The 14399-nt window shown below is 35.1% G+C and overlaps 3 protein-coding genes and 1 non-coding gene across 4 annotated transcripts in view; all 4 read left to right on the forward strand.

Moving 5' to 3' along the window:
- The window catches only part of LOC116128711 (AAA-ATPase At3g50940-like), a 3597-nt gene extending 3531 nt beyond the window's left edge, over positions 1–66 (forward strand). Inside the window, exon 3 of the mRNA XM_031414464.1 lies at positions 63–66. Within this exon, the coding sequence (XP_031270324.1) occupies positions 63–66 (4 nt within the window). The remainder of the gene's footprint in view (positions 1–62) is intronic.
- A 4917-nt stretch (positions 67–4983) lies between these two features.
- LOC116128712 (7-methylxanthosine synthase 1-like) lies at positions 4984–6394 on the forward strand. The gene is made up of 3 exons (XM_031414465.1): positions 4984–5031; positions 5674–5841; positions 6152–6394. The coding sequence occupies exons 1-3, from the start codon at positions 4984–4986 to the stop codon at positions 6392–6394; spliced, it is 459 nt and encodes a 152-aa protein (XP_031270325.1).
- A 509-nt stretch (positions 6395–6903) lies between these two features.
- On the forward strand, positions 6904–7422 carry LOC116128714 (AAA-ATPase At3g50940-like). The gene has a single exon (XM_031414466.1). The coding sequence runs from the start codon at positions 6904–6906 to the stop codon at positions 7420–7422; it is 519 nt and encodes a 172-aa protein (XP_031270326.1).
- A 463-nt stretch (positions 7423–7885) lies between these two features.
- On the forward strand, positions 7886–7976 carry TRNAI-GAU. Its single transcript is given in 2 exon segments — positions 7886–7922; positions 7941–7976. It is a non-coding gene; the product is annotated as a tRNA-Ile (tRNA).
- Positions 7977–14399: the final 6423 nt, after the last annotated feature.

Consider the following 14399-nt stretch of genomic DNA (forward strand, 5'->3'; position numbering starts at 1 on the left):
AACAACCAGCGAAATCTGAATCTGAATATCCAACTACCTCAAGATAATCAGATCTCTTATAGGTAAGCATATGATCCTTCGTCCCTTGTAAATATCTTAACACTTTCTTTGCAGCTCGCCAATGATCCATTCCAGGATTACTTTGATATCTACCCAGCAAACTGACCGCAAAACTAATGTCAGGTCTGGTACATGTCTGAGCATACATTAAACTTCCAACAACTGATGCATAAGGAATATGCTCCATTTGCTTACGTTCCAATTCAATTTGTGGACATTGCTTAAGGCTCAACTTATCACCTTTCTGAATTGGAACTGGACTAGCAGAGCACTTATCCATTTTGTGTCTCTCTAAAACTTTGTTGATACAAGCTTTTTGAGACAATCCCAACAATCCTTGTGATCTATCACGGATAATTTCAATTCCAATCACATAGGATGCCTCGCCCATATCCTTCATCTCAAAGTTCTTAGAGAGAAACTTCTTGGTTTCATACATCATGCCCAGATTATTAGTAGCAAGCAAAATATCATCGACATACAGGACTAGAATTACAAATGCGCTCCCACTGACCTTCAGATATATACACCGATCAACAGTGTTTTCCTTAAATCCAAAAGTAGTAATGGTATCATTGAACTTGAGGTACCACTGTCTAGAAGCTTGTTTTAATCCGTATATAGATTTCTTTAATTTACACACCATGTGTTCCTTCCCTTCAATTGGAAAACGATCAGGTTGTTCCATGTACACTTCTTCTTCTAAATCCCCATTTAGAAAGGCAGTTTTCACATCCATTTGATGGAAGCTCTAGATCATAATGAGCTATCATTGCCATAATAATTCTAAACGAGTCCTTTGAGGAAACTGGCGAAAAAGTCTCGCTATAATCAACACCGTCTTTCTGAGTAAAACCTTTGGCAACAAGTCTGGCCTTGTACCGTTCAATATTTGCCATTACAGTCGCGCTTGGCCTTAAAGACCCATTTACACCCGACTGTTTTACAACCTTTAGGCAATACTACAAGATCCCAAACTTCATTGTATTCCATTGATTTTAACTCTTCTTTCATGGCATCTAACCATTTTACAGAATTATCACTTTTAAGGGCTTGTGAAAACAAAACTGGATCTGCTTCCATTCCTAAGTCAATTTCAGACTCTTGTAAATAAACCATATAATCATTAGAAATGGCAGATCTCCTTTGTCTTTGAGATCTTCTTAATGCTATTTCTTGTGGTTCATTTACTACTTCATGTGGCTCACCAACCACAGGTTCATTGATTACTAAATTATCAGGTAGTGTTTGCTCAATTATTTGTTGTTCGTGATTGTTATCAGAACGTCTGACAACTATAGGAACCACAACCTCTGTAGAAGTCATAGGCATAGGGACCTGTACCCTGACTTCTTGAATATCCACTTTACGTGGTTCAAAACTCCCACTGGTTTTACCATTCTCAATAAACCTTGCATTTCCAGTCTCAACTATTCTCATACTATGGCTAGGACAGTAAAAACGATACCATTTAAATTTCTCTGGATAACCAATGAAAAAACCACTGGTTGTTCTTGAGTCCAGTTTCTTTTCATGTGGATTATAAATCTTGACTTCTGCTGGGCAACCCCAAACATGCAGGTGCCTCAAACTAGGTTTCCTTCCTATCCACAGTTCAAAAGGAGTCTTTGGAACTGCCTTACTAGGAACCCTATTTAATAAATATATAGCAGTCTTTAATGCATATATCCATAATGATGAGGGCAATGAGGAATGACTTAACATACTCCTAACCATATCCATTAACGTTCGATTACGCCTTTCTGCAACACCATTCTGTTGCGGTATCCCCGGCATTGTGTATTGGGCACATATGCCTCGACTTTCCAAGAATTTAGCAAATGGACCTGGACATTGTCCAGATTCATTGTATTTACCATAATATTCACCACCTCTATCTGATCGTACTACTTTCACCTTTCTATCTAATTGCCTCTCAACTTCATTAATGAATACCTCTAGGATATTAACAGATTGAGATTTTTCATGCAATAAATAGATATATACATAACGTGAAAAATCATCTATAAAAGTGATAAAATATCTTTCTCCACTAAAAGAAGGTAAAACAAAAGGACAACATATATAGATGTGTATTAATTCAAGGAGTTCTGTGCTTCTTGTGGCTGCTTTCTTAATTGTGGATGTGGTTTGTTTTCCTTTGATACAATCCACACAGATGCCAAGATCAGTACAGTCCAAATCAGGTAAAACTTCATCATTTACTAATCTTTGCATCCTTTCTCTTGATATATGGCCTAAAAACTTATGCCACAAATAAGCAGGTTTCTCATCCACAGAAGCACGTTTTGTTCCTATACTATGATGCAGGGTCAATAATGTCTCATCAAACAAATTATCAAGATGTAATTTGTACAATCCATCACAAAGCACACCAGAACCAATTAAACAATTATATTTAAATAAACTGAAACATCCATTCCTGAACTTAAAAGAATATCCTTCTAAATCAAGTTTAGATAAAGATATTAAATTACGGGATAACTCTGGTACATAAAGAGTATTAAACAAATCTAAATGATGTCCAGTATTTAAAATTAAACGATAGGTTCCAATGGCTTCAACTCGTGCTTTGACCCGATTCCCCATGTACACAAANTAGAAAAAGTCGTTAACTCTTATCCCGTCCATGTACTTTCTAGATTTGGTATATATGATAAAGAGTAAACTATTTAAAAGATCAAGTGATTGAATTAAATCTAAAGCATATAATTTTAATATGATAAATTGCCAATATAAGTTGGCAGGTAGGCAGGAATTTAGAATTAAAAGAAAATATTTTGGCAGCGAAAAGATTAATTGGAAAATACCATTATTCGAGATTTATTTAATTCCAATGATCAGATTATGATGAGTACTACATATGGGTTTGTATGGGCGAAGTATCTTTTGATGTAGAGAGAGGCCACATGTCTCCCCCACTTGTTGTGTGATGTGCAACGGCTGGGGGAAAAAAAAAGGTTTCCGCTCTTAAGAACCAATAGGTGAGGGCCACCTGTCATTCTTGAGACACTTCGTATTCCATTCACTTTGAGAGAGAGAACGAAAAACGTAGCAGTGGAGATTTTTGCCTTCTCTTCGTCGGTTATTCACGGTAATCTTTCGTTTTTTTTTCTTTGATTTTTTTATCTTTTCTTTGCTTATTTCTTTCTTCTTCTGGATTTTGTGCTGGTTTCTCGGACGATTCGACGTAATTTTAGGTTGATTTTGGTAGATCTTCGTTCTAAGTATTTTGGTTTCGGAATTTTAGGAGTGTTTTTGGTGGATCTTACATTCCTGATTTTCTTGAAAATACTTTCGCGCTTTTATATTTCCACTTCTTTACACTACTATCCGCTCTACTTCATTGCATTATTTTAGTATGATGAACCAATTCATACCGATTATCATCAAGTCAACTCGGAATTGGAGTATACCCGCTCTTTATGTTATTCTAACATTGGTCACTGTCAAAGTATTACATTCTCTGTATCGCTACACGCGTACAATGTCATCGTCTTCATCAACCTCAACTGTAACGTATGCTGGAATTCTCCAGCGAATGCGAATTCTCTCCAGCAAGCTCTACTTCGATGTTCCCCCTTCCAGGGTAACCTGACACTGAAATGTTTTTATAGATGAACTTATATGTGTTGTTAAATTTCATTTTGGACTGATAATTTTTCATGTTTAAACAATAGGTCCCACTGGTTTACTCACCCGATTATGATATTTCATTTCTTGGACTAGAGACTGTTGATATAAAAGGGTGAAAGTGCAACGTTGTTAAGTACTTCGATGTTTTTGATAATGGGTCAAATTGATGTCGTTTTAAGTAAAAGGTTTTGGTTCACTGTACTCTGTAACAGTGTTAGTATAAAAGAGCTGCTGCTCTTCCTCATTTGTATCGAATTTTCTATGAATTGAAAGAAAAACCATTTGCTCTCTAATTTTTGTCCAAGATTTCTGCATATGTCACATGGTATCAGAGCATTTTTGGATATCCTTGAGTGTATTTCTGATGGTTGATGACTGATAATCTGAGTTCTGACTGCAGAATAATTCTTTTGCAGCAACTGAGTAACTCTTTTGCAGCAGTCTGCAGTGTATTTCGGATATTCTTTAGTGCACTTCTGATGGTTGATGATTTTTTTTTTTTGTGCATTGGTACTGATTTTTCCAGCTATTGGCTAATGAGTTCTGAAGAATCAGAAACTGATAGTGAATGTTGCTGACTTTGTTGATGACTGAAACTGATGGCTGATGTGTTCTGATTATTGAAACTGATACTGAATGTTGCTGAAGTTNCTTTAACGGTTGACCGTTATCTTTAACCATTGACTGGTTTAGTCAACGGTCTGAACCGGTTTAACTCGTTGACCGATCCGGATCATCTTTTCGGATCCTAAACCGGACCAATATGGCCCATTTTTCTGGTTCGGGTCAACCTATTTTAACCTATTTGGGTTGACCTATTTGACCAAAAAATGATTGGGCTTCTTTATGGGTTATAGGTTGGGCTTCTTAATGGGTTCTAGGTCTGGCTTCTTAATGGGTTATAGCTTTGGGCTTCTTTATGGGTTATTTTTTTATTGGATTTGAAAAATGGGCTCACTTAATAAGGCTCTAATCATTGGGTTGAGTCAATATTTTATGGGTCAATTATTGACCGAATTTCTGGAAAAATTAGGTTAATTTCTTATTCTGAATTTCTGGAATTTTTTTTTTTTTATTGAAAACAAAAAACTTCTGGAGTCTGAAAATTTTCATTTCAGAATAATTTTCCAGCCTTCCAATTTGTTAAGTTCCAAACCCAAACTACCTTCTTAAATCTATTTTACCCAAAACCATTCATATTTTACAATTTCCAAAAAAAAAAAATTAATTAATTTCTACATCCATAAGAACCCTAAAAATAACTTAATGGAAAATTCATCAGTCTCAAAACGTGAAATTGCTCTGATACCACATGTAAACTTAATTGCAAACTCATCATAAGCAAAGAATCAATAATCAATTCATGTTTCTATGCCCTAATTTGCACAAATATAAAGTTTAAGATCTTGAAACTTGATGAACTTTCACATATATATAAATATAAAAGAAATACATACCTGATTCCATAGGTTGAAGATTAAAAACTTGAATCTTGATTGAATCAAAAAATAGGCAGTGTTTCTCTCCCTTCCTTCCTTTCTATAATTGCAAAACCTCTTTGATGGAAAGAGAAAAATTTTAACGTATCTTGGAATAGAGAGAGGACCCACCTTTTATATTGTGCAGTTATTTAATTAACTACAAACATCACACCTTTCCATCAAGGTTAAAGACCAATATGCCCTTTAATTAAATTAATTATTACTAAAACTTATATTATTTTTAATTCACATGGACCACTTTATAAGTATTATAAATAATTCTAACATTATTGCCTCGGAGGGACCAGAGTCCTTCAAGTTTATTTAACCTACAAGAAAGCGCTATACCGGCATTTTCGTTTCGATTTTCTGGTGAGGTACATCACTCTAAGAATCAATGTTGTCATTTTCCATTTTTGCCTATTTTTGCATCATACATGACTGTTCAATGGTGAGTGGTTATCTTTTAATGCAGGGGTGGATTGAGGAGGATAAATTGGACCAGTTCAATCTCCCCTGTTATGCACCTGCTGTTGAAGAAGTTAAGCAGATGATTAGAGCAAAAGGGTCTTTTAGCATCCGAAAATTTGAGATATTTACAGTGGATTGGGCTCCAAGTGCAAATATAGAAGATGGTAAAAAAGTCAGGTTTGATAATCAAGAGTCCCAAGCGAGCCGTCAAGCTACCTAGAAATAATTGTTCTGTGTGCTTTAGTTGTGATTGTGAGAGTACTTGTGGATAAAATCATAAAAAGAATTACCAGGACTCTGCAATGAACCCATTTCACACCAAGAAAATATATATGATTTTCTGTCTTGTAAAATACTTAACCTCTTGTTTGGACCTTTTCAATCTGCCATATTATGCACTAGCTGTTGAAGAAGTTAAGCAGATGATTAGAACAAAAGGGTCTTTTAGCATCCGAAAATTCAAGCTTTTTAACGTGGATTAGGATGCAAATGCGAATATAGATGGTAAGAAAGAGAAGATTGATAAACAAAAAAGAGGCAGCAGGTATGTTGCAATGAGCATAAGAGTAGTTGCAGAATCCGTCTTTAACACTCACTTTGGGGAGGAGGTGATTGATGATTTGTTCGAGAGGTTTGCCAAGAAGATAAGAGGAGCACTTGGAGGTGGAGTGGACAAAGGAGAATATACAAATATGGTCATTTCCTTTACTAAGACAATGCAATAAAATACAATTATAATCTAAAGGATAGCAGAAGTTAATTAATGGAAAAGGGTAATAATAATATTTAATCAGTTTATATTCATTATTTTTTAAACTCTTTCTTTTGGGGACAATATTAAGACCCACCACGCAAGAAAAAAGATCCCACTCTTTAAGTCATTTTGACAAAGTGCCAAGAGCAATGACCCAAAGGTCACTTTGATAACGGGATCCGATAACTAGAAAAATTTCCACAAAAAGTAACCTCACTCTCTAGATGTGAGGGTGGATTGCACTAATCAACCATTAACAACCGACATATAACACTTTGAATTGTGTAATCACACGCCATTTTAGAGTTTCAGTTTAAGAAGAACTCTAATTGGACTATGATACAGCCTTTCTTATTTTTCATTCACTTAATTTCACATAAATTTGTCTTCGACCTTCTCATTTGCTCTTTCAATGCCACCACGGTAACCCCGAAATAAAAAAAAAATAAAAAAAGCCAAACCACCAAACTGAAAAGAAACATGCTCTCCAGTACTACTACCACCCAGATGCCATCTATCAAGACTATAGTTTCTGTTGCCGCCTCAGCAGCTGCCGCGGCGATGGTTGTTCCGACACTTGCGCGTGACTATTTGCCTCACGAGGTACGAGATTACTTGTTTTTCAAAGTTAGAGATTTCATTGCACGCTTCTCTAATGAGTTTACTTTAGTCATTGAAGAATCTGATGATGGCTTTAACCTAAACGAACTCTTTAAAGCGGCAAAGTTTTATCTTGAATCGAAGATTCCCCCTCATGTGAGGAGAATCAAAATCAACCTGCCAAAAAAGGAAACCAAAATTTCACTCTCAATGGAAAAGAACGAAGACATTGTTGATAACTTTAATGGGGTTCATTTGACATGGAGATTTATATCAAAGCAAGCCCCATCAAAGGTTGTCCGTGACCCACACCATTACGGGCCTACGGTTCAAAATGAAGTCAAGTTTTTTGAGCTGAGTTTTCACAAGAAACATAAAGATATGATCTTGGAGAATTAAATTCAGTATGATATCACCTTAATGGTAGTTTTTATAACTGGGTGTATTTTAGTTCCTCTGTGAGTTTATTAAATCATAATAATATCTTACAAAGAATTTTACAAAGATTTCCATACAAAATGAGATGGCAAAAAATAAATGAAAGAGTGAAACAAAAAGTTAACTCATTTTATTTTGTAAGATCATTGTAGGTGTGCATTACTTTTATTTAAAATTAAACTTACCCATTTTTTTTTTTTTTTAAACAAAACACTAAACCATTTGACCGGAAGAAAAAATGAAATAAATCCTTTCTAAAACAAGCATGTCAATACTAGAGTTTGATTAAAACGTTTCTTTGTCCTGTTCACGAAACGTTATTTTATTAGAAAACCATTTTCAGCGGATTAATAACTTCTACAATTAAGCTAAAAAGAATGTGATTAGTTCTTTCTATATGATTTGCTTAAGGAATCAACACCATCCGACCTTAGCTCAGTTGGCAGAGCGGAGGACTGATTAGAGCAAGTTCAACAGCTATCCTTAGGTCGCTGGTTCGAATCCGGCAGGTCGGATATTTTTATTTTATTTTTTCCAATTTAATGTAATTCAATTAAAATTATTAAGTTGCATTTGGCCTTCCAAACAAATAATAAAATAAAAAAGAATAAAGCTAAATTTAGTGTTTTTTAATATGAATAATCAAAACCCTAAGGAGTGATCCTAGAGGTTAAGAAAGTTTGCTTTATTTTCTGATTCCTAAGTTTAGCCTTAGAGTATACTATTTAATAATATTGTAACTTACCTGATTTTTTTGGGTATAGAGTGTTCAATAGAGTTCAATGATTAGTTGAGGTATGCGTAAGCTGACTCAAAAAACCCGATTATCAAAAAAATTTTTTATAAATAATCAATCTAAAAAAAAAAAAAAAAAAAAAAAAGGAACAGCATATATAAGTAGGGGAATCCAAACACAAAACTAATAGAATCCAACTCAAAAAATAAGTAATGTCACATCATAATATAAATTTATAATTAAAGATGGTTCACGAATTTAGGAAGCTTGATTTAAAATTAAAAATTGAAAGGCGAATCCATGGCATCGTGTTACTTGAATCATCATTCCACTCCCAGGGGAGGGGGACAAAATTAAAATAATTATTTTAAGCGAATCAAATAATTAATAAATTAATTAGAGTTTCTTCTATGCCTTATCTCTTTCTCAAAAGGTCCTTAAAAGCAAGAAAGAAAGGAAAAAGTGGCATACCACCTTAAGCACAAAGCTTCTTATACTTTTAATTAACATAATAGTAATTTATAAACAACGTTGTGATTTTTATTTCAACGAATTAAGTTCCAGTTTTCCACTCGAAATCTTTGAAAATCTTAAATAATAGAAAAAATGGGTCCAAAAATCTAGGACCATTTGGGTTACAAGCACCCAACCCTATGGCCCAATCATTATTATGTATATATAATTTTTGGACATTCTTTTAACAGTCCTTTTTTAGGCATGCCCCTTTCTATTCTTCTAAGGTCACACTTATTAAAATTGAATCAATATAACACATGAAACTTAATCATAGTCCCGTAGTGGGCCCACATATGGGACTTACACGAACATTAATCACTTAAACCCAACTAAATAACGTTTAAAACTATCCATAACTAGTTGTACTCTCTACGATAGATCATACTATGAGACCTTCACATCAGACTTGAACCTCAAATTAGAATAAGATAATAAACATCAAGATGTGAGCTCCGATATGAGATTCCTAAAGTTAGCGTTTTAAAAATCCTTTACTGTTCTCAGAACCCGTGTTGAAGATTACGTACACATAGTTTTAACTATTCAATTAACTTATGATTACATGCCAAAACAATCACTTAAAAGGTAAGAAACTCTTAACTTTTTCAAGAGAAAAGAAAGAAACCGTTTACTGTCTTAATCACTTGAACTCTAATGGCTTTATAGATTTAACCTTTGCTATGAGCTGCCACCACATAAGCATTCTGATCCAAAGTCTAAAGTAAAAAACAAAAAAAAAAGCTTCATTTCAGCTTGAATTTTTGTGAAATGATGGATATCTGCAGCACTAGACCAACTGAAAGCCGATTAAAGGAAAAGGCAGATGTGTTTTCTGGGTTTAGGTGTCAGTTCTTAATCTGTAAGGAAAAAAAAAATGGGCCACTAGGGTCTCTGTTTTGACATTGGAAAACGCTTTTAAATACCATGTCTTTGTGCTGATTAAGAAAACTGATTTCTTGAAGATATATTCAACTAGTATCCCTCTAAAAGTAGATATTTTAGGAAAAAATAGTTAAAAATAATTATATAAAAGAAACGCATCCACTTCATTACTCGTGAGTGAGGTTCAGAGAATTTACGATCATCATGTATTGTTTTAATCATAGGGCGTAGATTTATCTCTTACTCATCTTCAAAATATGAACTTGAATGCGTTATACTCGACCCACTAGATATCATCTTCTAAATGAGTCAAGAGTATCGATTAGAAAATAATGTTAGAAAATTGAGAATTACACGGTGGATTACTGATAGATACACTAGACAGTTAAGTCACTAGAAAGGTGGTGCGAAACGATGTGGTACCCTCTGTGTTTCTAGATTTTTTTCATAGTCAATCAGTCTAGTTGAGTGATTTAAAAAAAAAAAAGGAAAAAAATAAAAAAAAAAATTCTTATAGAGTCAGGAATCATTCGATTGGAATTTGTGTTTCTTTAAGAAACTGCAAGTGGATATACTAATCAGTGGGTATCTTAAACAGTTTTCACCAGTATCTTAGGAATAAATTAGAGAGCATCCTAAATGGAATATGTAATCCATACAAAAAGTGTAGGTTTGGGATATGAAACGCACAAACGAACCTAATGTGAATGAATTAGATAGGTGAACTTACGTGAGCTAACAATCTTGGCCGGAAAAGTTGAGGGGTCACCCTTTTGAGATTATGGGTTTCTCTTTTTTTTTCACCAATGCTTGCAATTGCGTATCTCAATAATCTCTTGAAAACCCTGAAGTGAAGTAGTAATTTCTCCTCTCGATACCACCCTAATATAGGAAATCTAGTATATTAGAACAATCCAAGTAATCGAATATAAGAATTGTGTAACATAAATATCAAAGTCTTTAGTTTACCCGCTGGACTCTAATAGATAGTTTAGATTGATAGTATCTAAACATTTTTCTTTCATAATACCAAATAAAAGCAGAATTGGGAAACGCATTAAAGTAATGTAAAAAAAAGGCTTTGGGAGAGTGATCGAGAAGAAAGCATTTTGGCGCTGGGAAAGAAAAAAAAAACCCTCAACTGCGTGTTTCCATGGATAATAGAAAAACGCAGGAATTTGTTTTCAGTTTTTCGAGCTGAGAAAAGAAAAAGGAAAGAAAGGAAAAAGAAAATTGGAATAAAAGAAACAAGAAAAGCCTATATCTTTCTATTATAAAAACCATGCCAACCCATTGAACAGGCTACAAGGAAAAAACAAAACATTTTTAGCAGAAGAGCGTAAAGAGAGAAACAAGAAACACGAGCTCAAAAGCGCTCCTCTGTTCTCTCGTTTTTCGAAACCCTTCTTTATTCTGTTCCATGTACATAAATTCACTTGTTACATATGTTAGTAGATCTTTGTCTTTCTCTCTTTGGAGAACTTCTGCTGCTACTATAAGCTTTGTTACAAATCCAATTTCTTTTGATAGCTCGAGAAATCTTGAAACTTCATAGCCACAATGTCGCCTTACGTGACAGTGTGTTTCTCAGTCTTTGTGTTCAGATGGCTTCTTTTGAAATAAAAACATTAAACTTGGGAAAGCAAAATGGGGCTTACGAAGAAGCCCCAGTTCGAAAGATGCGAGCTTGTTCAGGGTGATCGGACGTATGTGTTCTTTTGGTGGTCCGGTGCAAGGATTTCGCCACCTCACCGCTTGCTGTTTAAGGACTTAACGGATGCTCCTTGTAGCACTCGCTTTGTTTCATAATGGAACTTAATAGTGGTCATTATCTGTTTGCAAAGTCAGGACAGTTTTAAGCTCAAAAGATTCTACAGAAAGAATCCCAGAAAGGATTACTTGAAGAGTTTGGAGAAGGGTGAAAAGATTCAGAACCACTCAACCGGTATGAGGTGAAGTACAGAGAAAAAACAGAGCATTTGTACAGAGAATCGTTAGGTAGTGAAGGCCACCATACTTCTTTCAAAAGCATAATAGTTACAGAAGAGCAATCAGAAGGTTAAGCGTGGTAATGAGTGATAAATCCTGCCGGGAAACTGAGGCGAAACAGTCACAGAGAAGTGCAGGAAAAGTACTAAATTCTGGGACAAATCGGCCAAAAATTGATACCAGAAGAGTAAATGAGAAGTGAAGAGTTCGGCGCACGATCGAAAGCTTTCCATGCAAGGCAGCAGAGGTTTCGCTGGAAGAGAGTACCTGTGATACATATAAATAAGCATAAACAAATCTTTTTTTTCCTTTTTCTTTTTTTGGGGGGGGTGGGGGAGGGATGGATCTTTATGGTTCTTCTTTTCCTGCTACATAGAAACTATGGTTTGTTGTACATGGCTTATGCTATATGTAATGGAAAATTCTAGTAAACAATCTCCCCTTTGTCTGTTATTCATCAAATTAATCTCTTGCAAAGGCTGGTTTCTAGGTGGAAGTGCTGAGAATCTGATCCGATCCTTATATGATGTCAAAAGCAAATAAGCAACCCTATTCTAAGAGGCATTCTAAGGAATTGATAGCACATATAAGAATCTGGATTTTGTTTTTTTCGCATGTTTCAGATTAGAGGAAAAATATGAGCATAATTAGTGAGGGAATATATTCTAAGTTCAATTCCACACAAGAAATATGTTGCTTTGGGACTTTGGAGCTAAATTCTATTGCGAGCTGTGTGCATGAAATTTCAAAACTCAGAAAGCGATTTAATATGTTCTGGTTGGTCTGGAGTTAGGCCTTTTCCAATCCAGAAACTGACATGATTTATCTCGAAAAGCATATCAAATTCAGCCCCGCCCAAGTTACAAATCAGAGTAATGGAGAGGACTGGTGATGGCATAAGTTGTATGAAAAGAAAGAAAGAGGATGAGTTGGTATTCACTAAATGGTAGTAGATATAAACTTGTCTTTAACCTCAAGGATATAGGCAGGACATATTCTTCTTCAGTATAGACAAAATGGGGATAGTTTTCTCATGGGTGCCTAATTTGCTGGAATGAAGGGACTAAAGCTTTTCTTTTTGCAATCCAAACATGCTCCCATAGAGGGACGGTAAAGTAGGAATTTCTTTCATCCCATGGATTTTTAACCCTTTGTTAATTGTCACATATATATTCCGATGATGAGCTCCTCAAATGTACAAAGAAAATGGGACAGGCCCAGAGGTCCTCAAATGTTTTGGATGATCGAAGAATGTTTTTTAGAACAACATGATGGAAAACGGTAGAGTCAAAGTTAGAGATTTCTTGTAATGTGCTAAAAGATGGTGAATGTCTGGAAGAAGAAATAAAAAAAATAAGAGTGATTACTCTCTTTCTGGGTGAGTTGTAAGGGCTATAACACCAAACAATGACAAGCTTAGCAAGAGCCCAAGGGTCTCTGGTTGAGGTCGAATATGAACATCAAATGGGCTGTGGTTACTCACTCTTGGCCTCTTCCACGATTACTCTGCCAGATCAGAATGCTACACATTAAGTGAAGCCAAAAAAAGTATGCAGAACCAAAACTCTATAGCTTACATCAAGAATACAAATGGCTCAAAGAGCATCTATCTTATCAATCTTGATAGTTTTCCTTTTCTGTAAAGTGATAGATAATATAGAGTCATGCTTGTAGTTTACAATCTAAAAATTGACCACTCCATAGGTCAAATGTACATGCAAAGATTACCCGGGGTTTGATCAAAGAGAAGCAAGGATTCCTGTTTTGCAAAGGAGTAGAAAATTTTTCCCACATAAAAATATTTAATGACACTTTCTGCCACAGACTTAAAATACTACTTCTTATTTAACAATTTATATTCTGTTTTTTATTCGACATTGTTGCGACCCCACATCACCACCATTTCTTCTCAATCATCACTCATCAAAACCTATCAAACATTACTCGTCTACCCCGACAATCACAGATAACGAGCGATTAGAGTTTGCACAACATCCCTCACGAGTCAAATTCCAATCAATCCCAATCAACGAAATCCAACCTCCAGCACCAAAGAACTTATCGGCTCCCCTCTGAAAAACTCGAATAGCTTGGACTAAGTAACATCTGTTTCGCCACGGAAATATAATTTGGATAATAAAATAGTATTTTAAAAGTCTGTGGATAAAAAAGTATCATTAAAACCAATGCAGCTTAGCAGAGCCAAGGGTCCTCTGGTTGGAGGTCGAATATGAAACATCAAATGGGGCTGTGGTTACTTCAACTATGTGGCTCTTCCCACGATTTACTCTGCAAGGATCAAGAATGCTACACAGAATGTGAAGCCAAAAAAATAATGCAGAAAACAAAGTCCTATAGATTACACAAGACCCAAATGGATCCAAACGCATCTATCTTTGCAATCTTTGCTATTTTTCCTTTTCTTGCTAAAGATATAGATAATATATGAGTCATCCTGTAGTGTACAATTAAAAATTGGACCACTCCATAGTCAAAGTACATGCAAAGGGAGTTACACGGGGTTTTGATCAAAGAGAAGAATCAGGTGAAGGAAAGGGATGTGATAAGAGGAGCAAGGATCATGTTTTGCAAAGGAGTAAACACTTTTTCCCACCTAATAATAGTTTAATGACACTTTTCTACTCATAGGACTTTTACAATACCACTTTATTATTAAAATTTATATTCGTTTTTTATTCCAGCATTGTTGACGACCCCACACCCCACCATTCTCTTTTTATTCCCCAATAATAACTCACCAAAATTCCTCAAACCTCTCTCGTTGACCTGCCAAACCGCCGACAATCGAGCGTTT

This window comes from Pistacia vera, unplaced genomic scaffold (assembly GCF_008641045.1).
Source record: "Pistacia vera cultivar Batoury unplaced genomic scaffold, PisVer_v2 Contig202, whole genome shotgun sequence".
Taxonomy (NCBI): domain Eukaryota; kingdom Viridiplantae; phylum Streptophyta; class Magnoliopsida; order Sapindales; family Anacardiaceae; genus Pistacia; species Pistacia vera.